This window comes from Topomyia yanbarensis, chromosome 1 (assembly GCF_030247195.1).
Source record: "Topomyia yanbarensis strain Yona2022 chromosome 1, ASM3024719v1, whole genome shotgun sequence".
Classification (NCBI taxonomy): Eukaryota; Metazoa; Arthropoda; class Insecta; order Diptera; family Culicidae; genus Topomyia; species Topomyia yanbarensis.
The window spans coordinates 99,267,609-99,292,058 of NC_080670.1; the positions used below are offsets into that span (position 1 = coordinate 99,267,609).

The window sequence follows — 24,450 nt, forward strand, 5'->3', positions numbered from 1 at the left end:
TTTACCTGGCCATGGCGGACGAAATCAAAATTTCATTAGCCATCATGCCTCAGCAGAAAGTGGGCACTGTTAGCGCCTCAAACGCTAATCAACGGTAGGCAAGTTAATATACTAGTAAAATCGCGCAGCATCACAAACGATCAAGAACATTCCCGCATTATATATTTTGCGCGTATGGTCATAACACATAGGTAAGCAAGCAGCAGTAGCAGCAATAGCAATAATAGCAGCAGCAGCAATACATGATGTGCGGTATTGCATCATCGTCAACAAGCGTGAACGAGCCAAATATACAATCACTCGATGCGGAAAGGAGACGAAAAACAATTGATGTGTGACATGGCATCGACAAGCATCGCGGATGAGCCACGCGTTTCTAGAACGTGTGGCTTGTAATATAAATACGCGCGTTCTGCGCATCGCAGCAATCAGTTTTATTTCAACAAGTGTGAAGTACAAGTGAAGAGTGAAAATAAAAGAGTAAAGTGTGAAATGCAAAAAGTGTTTTTCCTTCCAATAAATCACATCCAGTTGCAAGTGGTTTTCCTAAATACAGTCATCATAAGTTGTTTGCGGTTTGTTTTGAGTGGTCCATCCAAGAGTTTTATTTGTCTGCGGACAAGTGTAAACATAACCAGCCACCAACAGCAAGCTGCAAATTTTCTACACCAAGGGCCACCCCTAGGCCCAAACATTGGTCCGTAGAACCGGATATTAGGTCCATCGTTCCTATTGCCACCGTGACTTCTGCTGTGATTACTGAGTGATTAGTGATAATCAGTGATAAACAGCCAAAATGCCGCCCAAGAGAACTCCAGTGAAAAATGCTGATGTTGATAGTGATGAAGATGTCAGTGCGCTCATTCACTTCCGCGAAATGGCGCAAGCAAAAGTGCTCCGGATTGAATCCATACTGCAGAATGCCAGAGTGGAGCAAACCGAGCTCACTCTTCCACAAATAAAAACATTTGTGAAGAAGTTAGAAGCAGCCTACGCCGAGTTCACTAGCAATCATCAGCGAATCATTGAAAGTATTCCTGCAGCCAAAAGAAAGGAACACAGTCAGTGCTATCTGCAATTTGAGGATCTTCACGACAGTGTATCCATTTTGCTCGAAACATGGCTCGAGGAAATTTCCAAGACACCAGTAGTTCCGCCACCCTCACAGTCCATCGTCAATCAGCAGCTGGTGATTGTCCCACAGCCACTCCCACGTGCTATACCTACATTCGATGGAAAATATGAGCACTGGGAGAGATTCAAGATGATGTTCCGGGATGTGGTGGACCAATCCAACGAATCCAACCGCATCAAACTGTATCATCTTGAAAAAGCACTCATCGGAGATGCTGCAGGTATAATAGACGCAAAAACTATCAACGATGGAAACGCTTCGAAGATAAAAGAAGCATAGTTCATCTACACATTGGAGGTCTCATTAACACGAAGAAGTTGTCCAAGGGGAGCTACGATGAATTACGAACGCTCGTCGAGTCTTTTGTCAGCCATGTGGAGAACCTCAAAGTTCTTGGCCAGGATTTCACTGGAGTTTCAGAGCAGATGCTGATTTATATACTGGCTAGAGCGCTGGATGACGAAACCAAGATACACTGGGAGTCAACAATCAAGCGTGGGGAACTGCCTACCTATGACGAAACCATTGCATTCCTGAAGCACCGTGTTTCCATTCTAGAGCGATGCCAAAGCAGACCACCACGCAACGAAACTCCGATAAAGCAACAACGCGGCAATCCTCTTCCAGCAACCATCAGGACATCGTTTCATAGAGCCAATGCAGTTACAGCACCACCACAGACGCCTCAGTGTGACTTCAGCAACAAGAATCATCTTACCTTCAAGTGTCCGACATTCAGAAACTTGTCAATCTCCCAGCGATTCACACTGGTGAAAGACAAAAACATTTGTTTCAATTGCCTCCGAGTTGGACATCGATCGACAGAATGCAACTGCGAAAAAACGTGTTTGAAATGCAAAATGAAACATCATACCATGCTGCACGATGAAACTTTGAAACAGAATCTAACAGAGCAGGAAAATTGTGTGAGTCGTCCAAACAACACGTCGATGGTGCCCAGACCAATCAACGAGTCTTCTTCGACCAGCAGCGAACAATCCCGTAATAAGCTTGCGTGTAACCATTCCCAGGCAATTAAAACTGTCATGCTTCTTACGGCTGTCGTCAATGTGCGAGATCGCAATGGAAGTGTTCTTCCTTGTCGAACCTTGCTGGATAACGGTTCCCAGGTAAATTTGATATCAGAATCAATGGTGAACCGTTTGGGTCTGGAACGAAAGCCAGTATGTATTCCTATTACTGGTATAGGGTCATCCAAAACATATGCCAGAGACATCATCCTCGCGGAAGTGCGATCCAGAATCAACAATTTCACCATGGAGATAGAATGCTTGGTCGTTCCCAAAGTAACTGGAATTATTCCCACAACAAAAATCGATACATCATCTTGGCCGATACCAGCAGATTTTCAAATGGCAGATCCGCAATTCAACATACCAAACCACATTGATATGCTAATTGGTGTATCCAAATTCTTTCGTTTACTAAAATCGGGATTCTTTCAAATAGCCGACGACTTGCCGGACCTTCAAGAGACTCACTTTGGGTGGGTAGTCGCTGGTGATGTAAGAGATTCCTTTTCTGGTCAGCAGTTTGCGCATTCTGTAACGATTGATCAAATCCTTGAAACAATCCAACGATTCTGGGCGCTGGAGGAAGTCCAACCAGAATCATCCCTCGATAGCGAACAGGAAGAGTGTGAAGCATTATTCCGGTCCACTCATCAAAGAGACAATTCGGGGAAGTACATCGTAGAACTTCCGTTTCGTGAGTCAGTAACCGAGATTGGCGATAATCGTTCGCTAGCTCTACGACGATTTTTATCTCTGGAAAGGCGTCTAAAAAAAGATCCAGAATTGAAGTCGGAGTACACAAAGTTCATCGAAGAATATGAAGCAATGGGGCATTGCAAGGAAATCAACGAGCGCAATGATTTACCTGACCAACGTGTTTACTACATACCGCATCACGCTATCCTACGTCCATCGAGCACCAGTACCAAACTAAGGGTGGTATTCGATGCATCGGCGAAATCGCACCCATCACAAATTTCGCTAAATGAAGCATTGAAAGTTGGACCTACTGTGCAAAGTGACCTCTTCGAGATTCACATCCGATTTCGCCAGCACAGGGTGGTTTTCACGGCCGATGTAACAAAAATGTACCGGCAAATCTGGATTGCGCCGTTCCAGACGTGCTTTCTTCGAATTTTTTGGAGAACCAACTCAGCTGACCCTCTGCGCGTACTTGAATTGACAACCGTCACGTATGGTACTGCCTCCGCTCCATTTCTAGCTACACGATGCTTGGTTCAGCTTTGTGAAGATGAAGGTGCAAAGTTTCCAATGGCAGCTCAAATTATTCTAGAAGATTGTTACGTTGACGACATCCTATCTGGAACCGACAGTTCAGAAAAGGCTATTGATTGCATCAACCAAATACAAGGCTTACTACGATGTGGAGGATTTCCTGTTCATAAGTGGTGTTGCAACGATCCGACTGTATTACAACACATTCCTGATTGCGATCGTGAGGAACTAGTATATCTCGATCCATCATCCGATGATGGAGTGATTAAAGCGCTGGGAATAATTTGGAGTCCTGAAGAAGATGAATTCCGATTTCAAGCCATTCAATATACTGAACAAAACATCACAAAGCGTCGTGTGCTGTCCGAAATAGGAAAACTGTTCGATCCACTAGGACTCCTATCATCGGTAATAGTGATTGCAAAACTGTTAATGCAGCAGCTGTGGGCCGCTGGTGTTTCTTGGGATGATAACCTCAATGGAGATTTGCTTTCTTCCTGGCTACAATTTCAGCGATCTCTGCCGGAAGTAAGAAATATTGCAATACCACGTAACGTTTTTTTCTCAGAATCCATTGCTCTCGAAGTCCATGGATTTTGTGACGCTTCGACTGTGGCTTATGGTGCTGCTGTATACGTTCGAAATATTCTTTCGAATAATACTGCTATTCTCAGGCTTTGGTGCAGTAAATCCAAAGTTGCTCCAATGAAAGAATTGAGTATTCCACGCAAGGAATTGCTCGCCGCCAGATTGCTTTCCAAGCTCATCGTCAAAGTTCTTCAAGCATCCAAACGTCAATTTCGAGAAGTAGTCCTTTGGTCAGACAATCAAATTGTGTTAGCCTGGCTCAAAAAACCGTTGGCCATGCTTCAAGTTTTTGTTCGCAATCGCGTAGCTGAAATTCTGCAAGAGACGGGAAGATTTCAATGGAAGTATGTGCCATCAAAGGACAACCCCGCAGATATTATATCACGTGGACAGTTTCCAGCAGCATTGAAAATCAACGATTTGTGGTGGACTGCTCCAGCATTTTTGCGAGTAGTGGACTATCAAATTGAAACACCTGATGAGTTACCAGATAGTCACATTCCTGAGTTAAAGCAGAGTAAAATACCACGAGCATACCACATTGAAAATCTTCATGTTGGGCCATCTATGCTACTAGCGACCTTGCGGACAAAATTTTGGTTACTTGATGGCCGGTCTTCCATCCGCAAGATAACAAGAACTTGTGTCACCTGTTTCCGTGCCAGACCAAAGCAATCAAGTCAGCAAATGGGTCAACTACCCGCCTGTCGAGTTGTACCATCACACCCATTCGAGGTTACCGGCGTCGACTATGCGGGACCAATTCTGGTGAAATACGGCACCCGAAAACCGCAAATTAAAAAAGCTTATTTTGCAGTCTTTGTTTGCATGACAACGAAAGCCATCCACCTAGAGCTAGTGTCGGATATGACAACTGCAGCATTTTTAGCAGCTCTTCATCGTTTCGTCAGTCGGAGAGGATTACCACGAGAGATCCATTCCGATAATGGATCCAACTTCAAAGGAGCAAGGTCTGAACTTCATGAGCTGTTTCTACTGTTTAATGACCGAACCACCGTCAGTCAGATCGCCGAGTATTGTCAACCGAGAGAGATATCTTGGAATTTCATTCCTCCTGAAGCTCCCAACTTTGGTGGCCTTTGGGAGGCAGCAGTCAAGAGTACCAAGTATTATCTAAAGCGTACCTTGAAAAACGCTTTGCTTACCTTTGAGGAGTACGCAACAGTCTTAAGCCAAGTGGAAGCTGTATTGAACTCTAGACCGTTATTTACACAGTCAACAAACCCAAATGATCCAGAGGTTCTAACACCGGGTCATTTTTTGATTGGTCGACCACTGGTTGCAGTCCCACAGCAGTCTTCCGAGGGAGTAGCTATCAATAGACTATCACGATGGCAATATTTGCAACGATTACGAGATGATTTCTGGAAGGTATGGAAGCGAGACTACCTTTTAGGCCTTCAACCAAGAGGAAAGAACCGTAATTCTTCTCCGAACATTCAACCTGTAATGGTGGTAATTTTAGAAGACAAAGATTCTCCACCTCAATCCTGGAAACTTGGACGCGTAATGCGAACTTATCCTGGACCGGACGGGTTAGTGAGAACTGAGGACATTAAGTTAGGAGATTCGATTTTGAGACGTCCCACATCGAAGCTATCCATTCTCCCGATTGAGGACAACCGATTTGCTTATCCTGAACATCAAAATAATTCTGGGAGTTCATCCCAGCCCGGGGGAATATGTTAGCGCCTCAAACGCTAATCAACGGTAGGCAAGTTAATATACTAGTAAAATCGCGCAGCATCACAAACGATCAAGAACATTCCCGCATTATATATTTTGCGCGTATGGTCATAACACATAGGTAAGCAAGCAGCAGTAGCAGCAATAGCAATAATAGCAGCAGCAGCAATACATGATGTGCGGTATTGCATCATCGTCAACAAGCGTGAACGAGCCAAATATACAATCACTCGATGCGGAAAGGAGACGAAAAACAATTGATGTGTGACATGGCATCGACAAGCATCGCGGATGAGCCACGCGTTTCTAGAACGTGTGGCTTGTAATATAAATACGCGCGTTCTGCGCATCGCAGCAATCAGTTTTATTTCAACAAGTGTGAAGTACAAGTGAAGAGTGAAAATAAAAGAGTAAAGTGTGAAGTGCAAAAAGTGTTTTTCCTTCCAATAAATCACATCCAGTTGCAAGTGGTTTTCCTAAATACAGTCCACATAAGTTGTTTGCGGTTTGTTTTGAGTGGTCCATCCAAGAGTTTTATTTGTCTGCGGACAAGTGTAAACATAACCAGCCACCAACAGCAAGCTGCAAATTTTCTACACCAAGGGCCACCCCTAGGCCCAAACAGGCACAATCTGACCTTATGGCGATTCTAAGAAAACAATAGAATTCGAGTAATGGGGCTCAGAGTGTCATTGTTTACATCTGCAATAACTGCTTCGATTTCTTTGACAGAACGTATGGGTTAACACACAAAGCGTTGAATTTGATTCTACATATGCCCAGCCACAATCTGACCTTATGGCGATTCCAAGAAAATAGAATTCGAGTAATGGGGCTCAGAGTGTCATTGTTTACATCTGCAATAACTACTTCGATTTCTTTGACAGAACGTATAGGCTACCACACAAAGCGTTGAATTTTATTAGCTAGATTGGTTCTACATATGTCCAGCCACAATCTGACCTTATGGCGATTCCAAGAAAATAGAATTCGAGTAAGGGGGCTCAGAGTGTCATTGTTTACATCTGCAATAACTACTTCGATTTCTTTGACAAAACGTATAGGCTACAATACGAAGTATTGAATTTTGTTAGCTAGACTGATTCTACATATGCCCAGCCACAATCTGACCTTATGGCGATTCCAAGAAAACAATAGAATTCGAGTAATGGGGCTCAGAGTGTCATTATTTACATCTGCAATAACTGCTTCGATATCTTTGACAGAACGTATGGGCTAACACACAAAGCGTTGAATTTGATTCTACATATGCCCAGCCACAATCTGCCCTATTGGCGCTTCCAAGAAAATGGAATTCGAGTACTGGGGCTCAGAGTGTCATTGTTTACATCTGCAATAACTACTTCGATTTCTTTGACAGAACGTATAGGCTACCACACAAAGCGTTGAATTTTATTAGCTAGATTGATTCTACATATGTCAAGCCACAATCTGACCTTATGGAGATTCCAAGAAAATAGAATTCGAGTAAGGGGTCTCAGAGTGTCATTGTTTACATCTGCAATAACTACTTCGATTTCTTTGACAGAACGTATAGACTACCACACGAAGTGTTGAATTTTATTAGCTAGACTGATTCTACATATGCCCAGCCACAATCTGACCTTATGGCGATTCCAAGAAAACAATAGAATTCGAGTAATGGGGCTCAGAGTGTCCGTGTTTACATCTGCAATAACTGTTTTGATTTCTTTGACAGAACGTATGGGCTACCACACAAAGCGTTGAATTTTATTAACTAGACTGATTCTACATATGCCCAACCACAATCTAGCTAGTGGAACTGGAATGAGTTGAGCATAAATCCTTCAACAAGGATCAAGTGGAGGGCAAGTCTGGTGCCAGCAGCCGCGGTAATTCCAGCTCCAAAAGCGTATATTAAAATTATTGCGGTTAAAACGTTCGAAGTTTAGTCTTGTCCAACACGGGTGCTACTCCTAATAGTGGTAGTAAGTCACTGGATTGTTGCGACTATAAGACTGGATGTGCGGCCGCGCGGCCCCCCGGGTTCGTGTGTGTCATTGTGGCGTCTGTTGCCTTTTATCGGGTGCTGGCGTTTCCCACAAGCCCAGCTGCTATTATCTTGACCAAATTAGAGTGCCCTAAGCAGGCTATCACTATGGCCGAGAATAATCTTGCATGGAATAATGGAATATGACCTCGGTCAAGAGGTAATGATTAACAGAAGTAGTTGGGGGCATTAGTATTACGGCGCGAGAGGTTAAATTCGTAGACCGCCGTAAGACTAACTAAAGCGAAAGCATTTGCCATGGTTGCTTTCATTAATCAAGAACGAAAGTTAGAGGATCGCTGGCGATTAGATACCGCCCTAGTTCTAACCGTGAACTATGCCAATTAGCAATTGGGAGACGCTACATTATGGTGCTCTCAGTAGCTTCCGGGAAACCAAAATTAGGTTCCGGGGGAAGTATGGTTGCAAAGTTGAAACTTAAAGGAATTGACGGAAGGGCACCACCAGGAGTGGAGCCTGCGGCTTAATTTGACTCAACACGGGAGAACTTACCAGGTCCGAATTTATTGAGGTAAGACAGATTAATAGCTCTTTCTCAAAATTAAGGGTAGTGGTGCCTGGCCGTTCTTAGTTCGTGGAATGATTTGTCTGGTTAATTCCGATAACGAACGTGACTCAATCAAATTAAATAGAACGCTATCAGCAGTCAAATGATGATACCGCTCGGTTGGCGGCCGGTGTGGCTCGTGTGGGTCGCTGTGGCGGTGGGTTAACCCCCACGCGGTTGCAGTGTCTGCCCCTGTTCGCCGGTTCCGTCCGGCCGGCGGTGTAGTGTGACCTGATAATACGTCAACTCATCGAGGTTGACTTCTGCTTAATAGGACAATTTGTGTTCAGCAAAATGAGATTGAGCGATAACAGGTCCGTGATGCCCTTAGATGTTCTGGGCTGCACGCGCGCTACAATGTGAGCAGCAGCGTGTACCCTATTCCGAAAGGAACGGGAAATCACTGAAATGCTCATTTAGTCGGGATTATGGATTGAAATGGTCCATATGAACCTGGAATTCCCAGTAAGTGCTGGTCATTAGCTAGCGTTGATTACGTCCCTGCCCTTTGTACACACCGCCCGTCGCTACTACCGATGGATTATTTAGTGAGGTCTTTGAAGGTAAACATTTGCTAGTCCTTCCGAAGGATTAAGTTTGAATCGCTGAAGTTGACCGAACTTGATGAATTAGAGGAAGTAAAAGTCGTAACAAGGTATACATAAACGTGTTCGATGAGGTTCGATGACGAGGGGATCCACAGTGATTGGATCAGCACATACCCTAGGTAACGTTTTTAATTTTTTTTATTATTTAGGGCGAGTTCAAAGCTATTCCACGAATGACTAGATTTTTCGATAGCGCGCGAAAAGAACTTTCCTTGGCCGTATATGTAATATACGTAACCACAAGTAAAATTTGTTTTTTTTGTTTGTTTACTTCGGAATTTCACCTGAAAAATTTCGAAAATTTAGCTTTTGAATACAAATTGTGCGCCGAAATTAAAATGCAGGAGCATTGAGGCTGAAAAATAATAACGAGTATCATTGATTTGTAGTTTTATTCAAAAAACATCCCACGCGATCCTTACTTTATCATCAAAAGTGGCCAGGTGGCATCATTGTGCGTATAGTCGTAAATTGGCGAGATTTCCGCGTCACATATTTAAAATTAGGTAATGCAGACAACAGTCCGCTCTTTTATGCAACGCATTCGCTTTTACACGATCTTCTTAAATTAAAAACATAAAACATGATAAGTGAAACCATCGCCAGCAGACCCTGGACTCCCCTACTATAAATTAGAAGTCAATAATTAAACAACCAAAACACTAGAGAAATACTCCTCACAGTTTAGGTATTTAGCGTTCTGATGGAGTCCAAAATATAAGAAACAATCTGTATTCGCTTATGTTGAGGTAACTAGAAGAAAAAAAAGTTTTTGTTTTTTATTCGCCCAGGTGCCCAACACCGCCTCTACAACTATGTCGAAGACAGCCAAGCGCTATCTCTTTCGGTTCAAAAGTTAATTTTTTTGTAGCCTACTGTGATCAACTTTTTAAAAAAATAATATTGCCAAAAGATGGCGATTTTTACACACACAAACATTGTAGAATATGTGAAATCGCTAATATGGACAGTTTTGACTCCAATGAATTATGTACCTCAAAACGCTGTTTTGAGCCACTGTGCCATGTCATCATCGGTACTGCTTTCTTGCTGTTCACGGTCAGAGGTTCTTATATGTTTCTTGTTCCTGTTGTTTCTTGCTGGGGTCTGCTCGGGATATGTGATCAGCGTTGTTTGCTTATAGGCCATCCTTCGGTGCTTTGCATTCGATAGTCATGTAAGAAGGGATTGGTTTAGTCGCTAGCATCATCACAATACGAATACCGGTGACAATATTTCTCAAAGTGTCATTCGTAATAGATTCCATTTCTCCGTATTGCGACATAATTCGTTTGATGTAACCTACTTTAGTGCGCGTCCCAAATCATGAATACGAACGACGTTTCCCATATACACGGGGATCTTGATTTTGGCTTGTTTCATTGGTACATCTAAAACACGAACCGTATGATTTACGTGCGACTAAGCATGATTCTAATGAGAGTTTTGCATTGTAACTGGTATAAAGCGATATTGATCCGGGACAAAAATGCATGAAATGGTGATTACGCCGTAGAAACATACACAAACCCACAATTGGGAATATATTCGTGAATTCAGCTATATCGGAGTATTAGTTAGAGTTAGAATCAAAAACAAATTAATAGCGTTATGTCTGGGTGATAGACCTTTCATTTGCAATTAGTTTGGATAAGATCGGTTCAGCCATTGCTGATAAACACGAATGAGAGTTTGTCCGTTACATACACACATACAAACACACACAGATGTCCCAAATCGTTCAGCTAAATCGATTGGTATATAAAACTCGGCCCTCCAGGTCTCTAAAAAAATCTTGAAAGTTTGAGCGAATTCTATACATTTATTTATAAGAAATGTAAAAATCGTTCTAGTCATAGGGTTAAATCTCAACCATTGCAGAGTTATTGAACTCTTTCTTCTCGAACGCCTCCCCTTCAAATACAATCAATTATTTGTCTGTTAACGCAGTACGATGCGAATGACTTGTAAATAAAATGGTTTTATAAAATAGATTTGCCCTGTTTTTCTACTTCTCAGAATGGCTAAATCACGGAAGTTGAAGGAATGTCAAAAGCAGCGTTTTATTGGCCACTTTTCTAAGAAATTTGGAAAAGAATGGCTAAACCGAGAATACACTAATAATGCCGAATAATTCAAAATTTTGGGTATAAATTTCAACCCTTTGAATCGTTTTAAACTGTACAATTTCATTAAGAAATTGAGACAAAATGCTTCGGCCCCATCGGCAAGTAGAATAACAGAGATTTGTGATAATACCACAATGATCAACAATTCTGTTAGCAAGCAACAGAATATAATATACCCCGAACCGGCCACTCTTGAAAATTTGACCTCAAAGAGCATTGAGATTGGTTTCATAGTGAAAGAAAACATGCAACAAATTGGCGATCTAAAGGAACAGCAGCAACTGATCACTGTGTCAATCGCTGAGCATGATAACGTGGATGTCAGTAACGATGATGCTAAGACAGTACAGAATATTACTGCAATTGGCTCGCGACACGATTATGTAGTGGAAGTGGATAAAAACATGCAACAAATTGGCGATCTAAAGGAACAGCAGCAACTGATCACTGTGTCAATCGCAGAGCATGATAACGTGGATGTCAGTAACGATGATGCTAAGACAGTACAGAATATTACTGCAATTGGCTCACGACACGATTATGTAGTTTTATATAATGAGGATTTTGAGGACGAGTTTTCTCTGGAAAATAGAATACCCATAATGATAATGATCAACAGATTGGCGGGTTGCAGGATGAGCAGATACGGAAAAATGATGTACAGATATCTATTAATCCAACGGTGGTTCACACAGAAAACAACCGTACAGACGAAAATACTAACAATCTAAATCATGCACAAGACTATATAGTTTTGTATGAACAAGATTTTGAAGAACAATTTACGCTAGAACATAGGACACCCGTTAAAGAAGATGATCATCAGCAAATTGACGACTTGCAAAAACGAAATGTACCGGACCCGGCAGTGGAGGAAGTGACCAGTATTTCAAGGGATAACAGAAAAATTCCATACAATACAACAGACTTTTTCGACTCCGGAGAGAGGCGCTATTGGAGTCGAGAACAATTGCAAAAAGTCCTGAATAAAGAGACACATAAATTAATACGGTATAAGGAGGGACATAATCAAAGAATTGCTCATAAAACCCTCGAAGAACAAAAAGCGTTTACAACATACTACGATTTGATCCGTCAACCCAATGCAACATGCAAAGCGTATTTCAAAGACATAAAAGATTATGTACCCACCAAAAAATCGGTACGAACTGAGGGATGATTCCATGAGAAACCGGCCGACCGCAAAATATGACCATATGTAGATTCGAACGAAACTTTGCAGGTGTGTTCGGTGTATGAATCTCCATGATATTCTCTGGCAATTGGAATATTTTGATACAAGAGCAATTTTTCAAAAGGGCGTAAACGTTTCTACGTGTATAAATTTCAATTTTTTTGTTCGTTCACTGTATTTTATACAGCAAAACTATCTGAGAACGAGTTACAAGGTATAAATACTTCTATCCAAAAAAAATATGCATTGAAAAAAATGTGTCATTTAAAAAAAAAACAAAAATTTATGATAAAAATTTAAATTGCGAAAAAACCCATTTTTTTAAAATTTTCTTGTTTGTCTGCGAAAACCTAAAGAGAAAAGAAACATTTTGAATGTGATTGCATGATGGAGAACTTATCGGTAAAAAAGTTTTTCTAACAATAACTTCATACATGTTTTAAAATTTTATACTAATGGACATACAAAATTGTAATTTTATTACAGAATATAATTCTAAGAATCATTTAAAATCAAAATGTATTCAACAAAAATCTTCCAAAATCCGATAGTTTTCGAGATATTTGGAATTTTGCTCCATCAAAAACAATCAATTCCTGTAATTATGCTCTTTTCAAAAGTTATTCGCGTTACCCCATCATAAAATGTCAAAAATCTAATGTTTATCGTTTTAAAGACGTAAAAGCAAATTTTTAGTGTATTTGGAGCATGGAGAAGCTTTCAATAAAAAAGTTTACTTAACAACAACTTTTGACATATTTTTATAATTCATACTATTTGCAGTCAAAAATACAATTTTCTTTTTGAATATGATTCTAAACGCCTTTTTAAATCGAAATGCTCATAACAAAAATTTTCTGAAATGTAGTATTTCTCGAGATATTTTAGCTTTTGTTTTAACAACACAATTATTTTGTTTTATTACGACCATTTCATAAGTTATTCGCGTTTCTCCATCAACAATAATAGGTTTTTCAAAAGGCCCATAAACTTTCCTACAACTTTTCCTTTGACATCAAGGCGATATTGTAAACCATTTGAAAGCTACATGAAAGTAACCAAAATATTATTTAACCATAGGGTCTGATGATTAAACTATATAGTTTTTTTTTCAATTTGTTTATTTGATAAGGCACGTATGCGTTAGCTTAAAGGTGCCATTTTTTCATTGTTTTACATTTTGAATTTCTTAAAACTAGAGGGTTACACATTTCAATATTATTTTGTTTTATATAATGAAACTAAAAAATAAACTTTACAGCTAACTAATACATATAAAAGAGGGTATAATATAATATTCGTAAGATTAGGGGGACGGGTCATTTTGTGTGTTCTTTGTATAGTAATTCACTTTATGATTTTTAGAAGGGAGATTGTAGGAGAAATTAATTATTAACTAAGCGGAACATTTTACAAGCTTATTAACTAGAAATAACTAGAAAGAGTGGTTCAAGATTAAGGGGAATTAATTAGGGCTATTTTAAAGTAGTGGTACTGTTGGGCATTTCTTAACGAGATTAAATATTGATCAACTAAAACTAAGCACTTAAGTTTTGGGAATATATTCAAGGGTAGAAGGGGGTGAAGTCATACAGCTGTGTATCAGAGACATGGGAGGGAGAGCGGACAAGGCTGAAGGGGGGGGGGGGGTGAGATATAAACTTTCAGTTTCCGGCATCAGGAATTAACGGCCAGGATTACAGATTCGAACGGATTGATCAACTAACACTAGAAGATAGGGGGGCACATAAGTTTTGGGAAGATATTCAAGGGGAGAAGCGGTGAAGTCATACATCTGTGTATCAGAGACATGGGAGAGAGGGTGGACAAGGCTGAACGGGGGGGGGGATATAAACTTTCAGTTTCCGGCATCAGGAATCAACGACCAGGATTACAAATTCGAACGGATGTATCAAGTATTGGGACGCCGGGCGGTTTTCCTCGAGCCGGCAGGGGTTCCTCCAGACGATTACGTAGTACGGCTCAGATACGGATCGGAAACACACCGCGCTGCGTGTGTGATGTTGTACTGTAGATCTCGTGTTGTTGGTTCATTCGACAGATGTTTTGTCTCGTCTTGGAGTCGTATCAAACCATCGTTGGGGTACGGTAGGCGGAAGAGGGCACTTCTGGGAATAATAAGAGAAAAGATAGGGGCATTTAAATTTGGATATTGATGGTTTTGAGGAACGTGTATATAAGGGACATGTAGAGAATATCGCGGCTTGCTAGTACATCTCGAACCGGGACATTGGGTGATCTTCCTCGGGCCCGAAGGGAATCGAATAGTTGAGATCTGGCAGAACAGTACTCGGCGCATGCCCAGACAACATGTTCGATTTCGTGATAACCGTTGCCACAAGCGCAGATACCGCTATCCACGAGCCCAATACGCCGGAGATGTGCGTCCAGCGTGTAGTGATTGGACATGAGCCGAGACATCACGCGAATGAAATCCCGACCCACATCCATCCCTCTGAACCAAGGCTTCGTCGATACCTTAGGGATTATCGAATGTAGCCACCTTCCCAGTTCACCATTGCTCCATGAAGTTTGCCAACTTTCGAGGGTTCTCTGATGAGTGATACTGAAAAATTCGCTGAAGCTAATTGGTCTTTCATATATGTCACCTTTTAAAGCGCCCGCCTTAGCTAAAGAGTCCGCTTCTTCATTACCTGGAATGGAGCAATGCGAGGGAACCCAAACTAAGGTAATCTTGTACGATCTTACAGACAAAGCACGCAGGCGCTCCCAGATTTTCCCCAGAAAATATGGAATGTGCTTTCTAGGTTTCATTGAACGGAGAGCCTCGATTGAGCTGAGGCTTTCCGAGACAATAAAGTAATGATCGGTGGGCAAAGTATCAATGATCCCAAGGGTATACTGAATAGCAGCAAGTTCTGCGACGTAAACTGAAGCAGGATCATTGAGTTTGAATGAGGCGGTGAGGTTTTGATTGAATATACCGAAGCCAGTGGAGCCGTCGATGCTTGACCCGTCGGTGTAAAACATGTTGTTGCAGTCGACTTCTCGAAATTTACTATGAAAGATGCTTGGGATCACTTGCGGACGTATGTGATCCGGGATTCCACGAATCTCGTCTTTCATGGATGTGTCGAAGAATACAGTTGAATCAGAAGCATGAAAGAGATTGACACGGTTGGGATAGTATGAAGAAGGATTGATATTTTGTGCCATGTAATCGAAGTACAAGGACATAAATCGGGTTTGAGAATTGAGCTCGACAAGCCTTTCGAAATTTGCAATTACTAACGGGTTCAAGATATCGCATCGGATGAGCAATCGATATGAGAGTTCCCAAAATCGATTTTTCAGCGGAAGGACGCCCGCCAGCACTTCTAAACTCATCGTATGTGTCGAGTGCATGCAACCCAAAGCAATACGCAAACAACAATATTGGATTCGCTTTAGTTTGATGAAATGTATGTTCGCAGCGGAGCGGAAACAGAAACTCCCGTACTCCATCACCGACAATATTGTTGTTTGGTACAACCTGATCAGATCTCCTGGGTGGGCACCCCACCATGTTCCGGTTATTGTACGGAGAAAGTTGATCCTTTGCTGGCACTTCTGTTTCAGATACCTAATGTGACATCCCCAGGTTCCTTTAGAGTCGAACCAGACCCCGAGATATTTGAAAGTTGAAACCTGAGCAATAGTTTGACCCATTAATTGAAGCTGTAGTTGCGCTGGTTCACGCTTCCTTGAAAATACGACTAGCTCAGTTTTCTCCGTGGAGAACTCGATACCTAGCTGGAGGGCCCAAGCAGACAAATTGTCCAAGGTATCTTGCAATGGTCCTTGCAGATCGACGGCTTTGGGACCTGTAATAGAGACCACACCGTCATCTGCAAGCTGTCTTAGCGTGCAGGAATTGACAAGACATTCGTCAATGTCATTCACGTAAAAGTTATAGAGAAGGGGGCTTAGACATGAGCCCTGGGGAAGACCCATGTAGTTAATTCGTGATGTCGATAAATCACCATGCGAAAAATGCATATGTTTTTCAGATAGCAAGTTTAGCAAAAAGTTGTTTAGAGTCGGTGAAAGACCATGCTGGTGCAGCTTCTCAGAAAGAATTTTGATAGAAACTGAATCAAAAGCCCCCTTTATATCTAGGAAAACTGATGCCATCTGCTCTTTGCTAGCATAAGCCATTTGAATTTCTGTTGAGAGCAACGCAAGACAATCGTTCGTTCCTTTGCCTTTGCGGAAACCAAATTGTGTATCTGACAGTAAGCCATTTGCTTCAACCCAATTATCGAGGCGAAACAAGATCATTTTCTCGAACACTTTTCGGATACAGGACAGCATTGCAATCAGTCGATACGAGTTGTGGTCGGAGGCTGGTTTTCCTGGTTTTTGAATGGCGATGACCTTCACTTGCCTCCAGTCATGAGGGACAATATTACCCTCAAGAAACTTATTAAATAAATTCAACAAGCGTCTCTTGGCAGAGTCTGGCAGATTCTTTAACAAGTTAAATTTGATTCTGTCTGGCCCTGGGGCTTTATTGTTACATGATAAGAGAGCAAGTGAGAACTCCACCATCGAAAACGGTGTTTCGTTCGCGTTATTGTGAGGGGACGCGGCGCGGTAGATCTTCTGTGCCGGGGCGGAATCCGGACAAACCTTCTTGGCAAAATCGAATATCCAACGGTTTGAATATTCCACGCTCTCATTGGTACTGTTTCGGTTTCGTAAGCGCCGGGCCGTACTCCAAAGAGTGCTCATCGATGTTTCTCTCGTTAGTCCGTCGACGAACCGGCGCCAGTAGCTACGTTTTTTGGCTTTTATCAAACTCTTCATGCGCGTTTCCGCCATCGCGTACTGTCGGTAGCTAGCTGGCAGCCCGTCGTCCCGGAAGGTCTTATACGCAGCGGCCTTCTCCGCGTACACGTCTGAGCACTCTTTGTCCCACCATGGATTGGGAGGACGCCCGCGTGAATTCGCGTCTGGTACGCGTTTAGTCTGAGCTTGAATCGCGGTATCGAGAATCAAGCCAGCCAGGAACCCGTACTCTTCCTCCGGAGGAAGCTCTTGTGTCGATTCTACTTTTTCGGATATCGCGGACGCGTAGCTCTTCCAATCAATATTTCGTGTGAGGTCATACGAAACATTGATTGTATTCGGTGGCCCTGAACCGTTAGCAATATTAATTACGATTGGCAGATGGTCGCTGCCGTGGGGATCAGAGACTACCTTCCACATGCAATCTAACCGCAGCGATGTCGAGCAGAGGGACAGATCTAAGGCGCTCGGTCGCGCTGGAGGGGCAGGAATCCGTGTCATTTCACCCGTATTCAAAATAGTCATATTGAAGTTGTCGCAAAGCTCATGGAGTAGAGTAGATCGATTATCGTCATGAAGGCAACCCCATGCCGTGCCGTGGGAGTTGAAGTCACCTAAAACTAGCCTCGGTGCGGGGAAGAGTTCCGCAATATCGCAAAGCCGTCGGTGGCTAACTGAGGCTCTAGGGGGGGGATGTAGGTGGAAGCAATGCAAAGGTCTTTGCCTTTAATTCTGGTTTGGCAAGCGACAACTTCAATGCCTGGTGTCGAGGGGAGGTCGATCCGATTGAAAGAATAGCACTTTTTGATCCCCAAAAGTACTCCTCCGTAAGAGTCTTCTCGATCCAAGCGAATAATATTAAAATCGTGAAAGTGTAGGGTTATTTCTGAAGTGAGCCATGCGTCGCATAGGGCAAATGCATCGCATTTCAAATTATTTAGTAAGATTTTAAACGAATCGATTTTCGGGATAATACTTCTGCAATTCCACTGTAGAACAGTGATTAAATCCTTGACCTCGTTCGATGAATTAGCCATCGAAGGATACAATCGCTGAAAGGAGGGGCCATTTCGCAGTGAACTGCATCAAGAATGTTTTTACTGCGGGGAGAAAGCTTATCAAGATACTTTTAAGGGGGTCAGAAATGTTCAACGCTGTAAGAATACGGTCCACAATGTCAGAGAAATTTATTAAGTCAGCACTGTTTTCTTTCTCTGGCTGAGATATGGAAACACTTGGGGTTTTTGATGTTCCTGGAAGTGCTGGGAACTCCTTTTCTGAGCTCAGATTACTGAGACCGGGAGCGACTTGCTTCGGTTTTACGACAGTACTTCCTTGAGTAGTTATTTTAGGGGGACCATGAAGAGACACCTTATGGCCTTTACGACGAAGCTTGGAAGAGGAAATGTTCTTCCTTTTTCTACTACTTCTAGGCACAGCAGAAGATGTTCCCTCCTGGGGTTCATCACAGTCGCCTTCGTCAGTAGACAAGTTGGTAAAGATGTTCGTAGAGACAGGTGGCGTAGCTATCTTAAGCATTTCTGCAAAAGATCGCTTAGAGCGTCCCTGAAAGGAACGCTTAAGATTTTCCTCGCGCTGTTTGTACGCGGGACATGAAGGGAGATCATGTGGGTTTCCCCCACAGTAGAGACACTTTTCGACATCTCTACCACAGGAATCATCCGCATGATTCCCACCGCATTTCCCACAGCGGGCTTTATTGCTACAATGGGAGGCTGTGTGTCCCAATTGTTTGCAATTAGTACAGTTCATGACCCGCGGCACAAAGAGGCGAACAGGTAGACGAACCTTGTCAAAGAGGAGGTAATTGGGCAGGGCAGGGCCGGCGAAGGTCACCCGATAAGAGTCTGAGTTGACGTATGTTTTCTTCCCGTCAGCTGCGACTGATGCTGAATGCAAACGTTTGCATTCCAGTATCTTCACTGGCTTAAGCATGGGGTCTTTGATACAGCCAGTCCCATATTTTAGCAGGTCCTCGCAATTCAGACTCGAATCGGAAACGACCCCACTGACTTCAACCCTGCTAGCTGGAATAGACACCCTGTACTCTCTCGTAAAGGGCTCGTAGCCAGCAATATCATTTGCCTGAGTTGAACTGTTAACAACCACCCGAAGCTTATCAGGGCGAATTTTCGATATTTCTGTCACGGCCGAATACCGGTCTGTCAGAACGCGAGAAATCTGCAACAGATTCAAACACTTTTTCTTTGGTCCGAAAGAAGATCACAAATGGCCCGGTGGCCGAGCTCGGATATACTTTGAGCCGGGGAGCCGATTTTATTTCGACGTCCATCTCACCTTGAGATGAACCGCCGTCAGGGGAAGTCATTTTTGCACGGGCCTATTGCCCAGTGCACGTTATTAAGACAACCAAGAAGGGGAAACGAAAACTAATACTTAGCTTGTGTAGGTAACGGTATCCAGACGGCTTACTAGAAGAACACTGCTTCACTTCACTGACCGGCTAACGGTACAGAAACAGAAAAACAAAAGAAGGGAAAAAATACTGAAACCTCAACTAGGCGTAGAGTGTGCAAATAACCTTGAACGCGGATTAACACTATTTGTCGCTATAGAGTGTACGGACCGATGACAAAAGACTTCTATCTCGACTGAGTGCTCGATAACGAATGTTAAACTATATAGTTGAATCATATTTTGGTTGCTTTCATGTAACTTTCAAAAGATTTACAATATCGTCAAAGAAAAAGTTGCAGGAAAGTTTATGGGCCTTTTTAAAAACCTATTATTGTTGATGGAGAAACGCGAATAACTTATGAAAAGATCGTAATAAAACAAAATAATTGTGTTGTTAAAACAAAAGTTAAAATATCTCGAGAACTACTACATTTCAGAAATTTTTTGTTATGAGCATTTCAAATTAAAATGGCGTATAGAACCATATTCAAAAAGAAAATTGTATTTTTGACTGCAAATAGTATAAATTATAAAAATATGTCAAAAGTTGTTGTTAGGAAAACTTTTTTATTGAAAGCTTCTCCATGATCCAAATACACTGAAAAAGTTACATTTACGTTTTTAAAACGATAAACATTAGATTTCTGAGATTTTATGATTGGGTAACGCGAATAACTTTTAAAAAGAGCATAATTACACGAATTAATTGTTTTTGATGGAGCAATATTCCAAATATCTCGAAAACTATCACATTTTGGAAGATTTTTGTTAAATGCATTTTGATTTTAAATTATGCTTATAATTATAAAATTACAGTTTTGTATGTCAATTAGTAGGAAATGTAAAAACATGTTTGAAGTTATTCTTAGAAAAACTGTTTTACCGAATTTTTCTCCATCATGCAATCACCTTCAAAATGTTTTCTTTCTCTTTAGGTTTTTGTTGACAAAATATAAAAATTTAAAAAAATGGGTTTTTTCGCAATTTAATTTTTTAACAGAAATTTTTATTTTGTTGAAAAATGACACAACATTTTTTTCAGTATATATTTTTTCGGACAGAAGTATTCATTCCCTGTAACTCGTTCTCAGATAGTTTTGCTGTATAAAATACGGTAATCGAACAAAAAAAATTTAAATGCATACACGTGGGAACGTTTACGCCCTTTTGAAAAGTTGCTCTTGAGTCAAAATAATCTTATTACCTGTGGAAAATGTTTAGTCTTCCATGCCGGTGAAATGTGTAAAGTTTCATCGGAATCTAAGATGGTCGGTCACGATTTTAAAGATTTTCGGACGGATCTTCGTGGAATTCCTCAACTATCAAAATATTTTGTCGATGCATGTTTCATACGAGCAAGCGATTTGTATTTATCGCTACCTTCGATATGACAGCAAGAGATGATATCGAATTCAAAATTCTTCATGATATGAAAGAATTCAAACATTTGGACAAATTGGTATCTCAAATGCGAGGAAAAGAACGCATAACTGTTCAAGAGCAGATATTAAAAACAGTTCCTCGCTTATTCATCCGAGAACAGGTACGAGATCTGTCAAACAACATTAAAACTTTCGACATAGACAAACATTTAAGAAAACGTGTTTCCGATGGAACTGCAAGACAGATTGTAAGTTAGGCTAGAAACAAATTGCAAGAAGATCATGATGTGTTTACAGCACTCATGAAAATAGCAGACAAGCCCGATAGTTCTATAATAAACTTGTGTTATCAACCATTCAACGTCATCATTATGCAAAAAGAACAACTTGATTTGATATTACAGATAACAAAACGCGATGTACCGTTAGATTTCCATTTAGATGCAACTGGAACTCGATGGTTGAACGTTAAGAAAAGTGTTGTGCTGCTATACAGTATGGTGGCGGACATCAAAATCGTGGATACGGATAATACTATGAAACCGTTTCCAATAGCAAGCTTTTTCACTGACAATCACTATACAGCTAACATAGAACTAAACCTGAGATCAATTGTCAGATACTGCACTGACCGAACTCAACGAAAGTTAGCATCAATGTTTAGAACAATAACTACAGATTTTTCATTAGCAGAGATAAACTCTGTAGTACTATCATTCAACATGATGACTTTAATACAATATCTCAAGCAATGTGACATTTGGATTGCCGATTTAAAAAGTAATATACCGATTGCTCAAGTCATAATAAAATTTTGTAGTTCGCATTTAACTAAATTAATATATAAAGATGTAGAAAAATGCATTCCAAAAACACAACCTGGCAATCAAATATGTAAAATTGTCCTGGCAGCGCTATTTAATATCAAAGATACGGATGTGGTGTATTACTTATTGAGGTTGCTCTTTCAGTATCTAGAAGTTATTACTAGAGATAAAAAAAAATAAAAGCATATAATCATTTAAATATGCAAATTGATTTCACGAGGGACCCGATATTTGAAGAATATGTTGAACCAAATATTGAGGAAAGCAATTTGCCGCAACCCGCCAAGGATAAAAAAGAATGCAAAACAATATATGAATCTAGTCCTTTTTACAAGAGAGGCTCTTTGAGTATAATGCACTATTAATCAAAGAGCAAGTAGATGTTGATAATTTAACAACGGAAGCCTTTGCAATTCATGTATTCATTCAAACTATTTAAAAAAAATACATAGCTTATCTTCCTATGTGGACACCTATATTGACATACAGAGAATTCAAAGGAGTTACTGAACACCAAGATGTGCGAAAATGCAATAGTTCAAATAATGGTGTAATTGAGGGATATCACAGAATCATCAAAAAAGGAATTGATGAATGCAAATTTGTCGGTGACACAGCCAGAGTTCGAATTGAAGATTACATTATTCATGTTCATGATGAATTCATCAAAGACGCTTTATTACAATTTAAATTGCAAATACCTTCCAGCTGTAATACAAAAGCTGATAAAGGACTACGAAGCTCAGCTAAATCTAATAAAGATTCTCATTTAAAGGCAACGTCAACACCAAATAAGCGAAAACGAAAGATATCCGATGCTAATGAGAAAGCAGAAAACAAGCAACAGAACACACCAACATTCATATCCAGCAAAATATGGGGCACACCGAAATCTTGGAAAAACGGACGTCTTTCAGGAGCGAAATCCCCTAGTACTATGTCAAGTCAAAGCTCGGGAAATGGTACTGTAAAACCATGGAAGCTTTCAGATATAAAGAAAGCAAAAGAAACATTTAAAAAAGGAAAAAGCAGAAGAAAGTTCCCTTTTTGCGATAAACAGTTAAAATCCATAGATGTGATGGATGCACATTGGTTGAATGACAAAAACTTGAATCCTCAACCCAACAATTGTGCATTAAGCGTAATATACGAGATAGAGGAATTGGAATCAGTTAATGCGAAAGAACCAATGAATGTTACATTTTGGAACACTCAAGCAGTAACAAAAGAATCATTGTGTCTTGGATTTGACTCCACAATTATGAGAGGGTTTAACGATAATAGAAATGACACTCCTCGTGATAGTACAGAACAAGTGTCTAGAACAACGTTGTCTTTAACTAATAAAAAATCTGAGGAATCTGAGATTGCATTTAGAGGATTTAGAAAATTGGAGAATGGACTTTTGAATGATTTCACCCAGGAGCGGATCCAGAAAAAAAATTTGGGAGGGGTCCGAAATTTTTTATTTTGGAATGTACATTGTACAATAAATTATACGTCAAAAACTAATTTAATGAAAATCAGTTTTGGTGGTAAAATTTGGTTTCAAATGATTTTATGTTTAAAACTAGTATAAAATTAAAACTAATTTAAAATTTCTCAAAAGGTTAAAAAATTTCGGAGGGGGTCCGAACCCCCAGGACCCTCCCCTTGGATCCGCCACTGATTTCACCTATTATACGTTGCAAAGAAACGAGCAATGCGACCAAGTAATAGCGGTAAGCTTGAAGCTAGTTGGTACCGCCGCACGGTACTATCTTTCATTTTAGGCCTGAGTTTAGTCCGGTCTAAGACGTTAGTACCTGTCATCGCAGAAATGGCTGCATCCTGAAGCCAAATGAAAACAGTGTAAAGGGACGCCATATTCTTCTTGCATACATCTCAATAATTTGAATCAACTTTTCGATCTTTATGTGCAATATTATGGCCCATGTTGCACACAAACCATATGAAGGCAAGTAAGCAAGTTTTATCCAGTACGAAAAAACAGGTATAATCGAGTTTTAAATCCATTTTTTTATATTCTTCATCGTCCTATCCACCCAGTAAAGTTCAGCCGGAAATGAACCGGAATTCTGGCTGGTTCCAGTTCGTATTCCGGCTCCAGTGACACAACCGATTCTAACTAGAATCGGTTGTGTCACTGGAGCCGGATTGCGAACGGAAACCAGCCAGAATTCCGATTCATTTTCGGCTGAGCTTAACTGGGCATAAGGTGCTGCACGCTTATTTGAAAATGTCATGTCGAAGAGTTATATTGCAGGTTAGCAGAAGTCGAATCATTTTGAAACTAATCGTCGAACGAAATTTTATAACTAGATGCAGAGCTGCATTAAATAAAAATTGTTTTCGTTTGTTAGTTTACTTATGGCTATCAAAATGAGTGAAGCTGTTTAATTTACCCACAATATTTTTTAGTTAGTTTAACTCAACCCTCCCGCAACTTGACGTTTAACCTAAGTTGCTTGAAACCACCGTGTTTCGAATGATGTCGCCACCATAGAACGCCGTCCACTAATTGCGATACTGTAAATTTCTATGCGAGAAAATAATTTCGTGACGTCTTTTACGAACTTGTTTTCTTTATTTACATTCGGAAGAGATAATCAAGATGATCATTTCAAAACAGCGTAATAATTTAAGATAAATACAAACAAGTTAAGGATTACAAATTGTGCCGAATGTAAAATATAAAATGTATGATTTGATTTAATTTCTAGTGTGGACTTTTTCCTCTCCCATTGCCCTTGAAATA

At 40.7% G+C, this 24,450-nt stretch overlaps 1 protein-coding gene across 1 annotated transcript; it reads left to right on the forward strand.

Annotated features, from left to right (window-relative positions):
• Positions 1-796: 796 nt before the first annotated feature.
• LOC131696416 (uncharacterized) lies at positions 797-5,703 on the forward strand. Its single transcript, XM_058984959.1, has 2 exons — positions 797-1,355; positions 1,400-5,703. The coding sequence occupies exons 1-2, from the start codon at positions 797-799 to the stop codon at positions 5,701-5,703; spliced, it is 4,863 nt and encodes a 1,620-aa protein (XP_058840942.1).
• Positions 5,704-24,450: the final 18,747 nt, after the last annotated feature.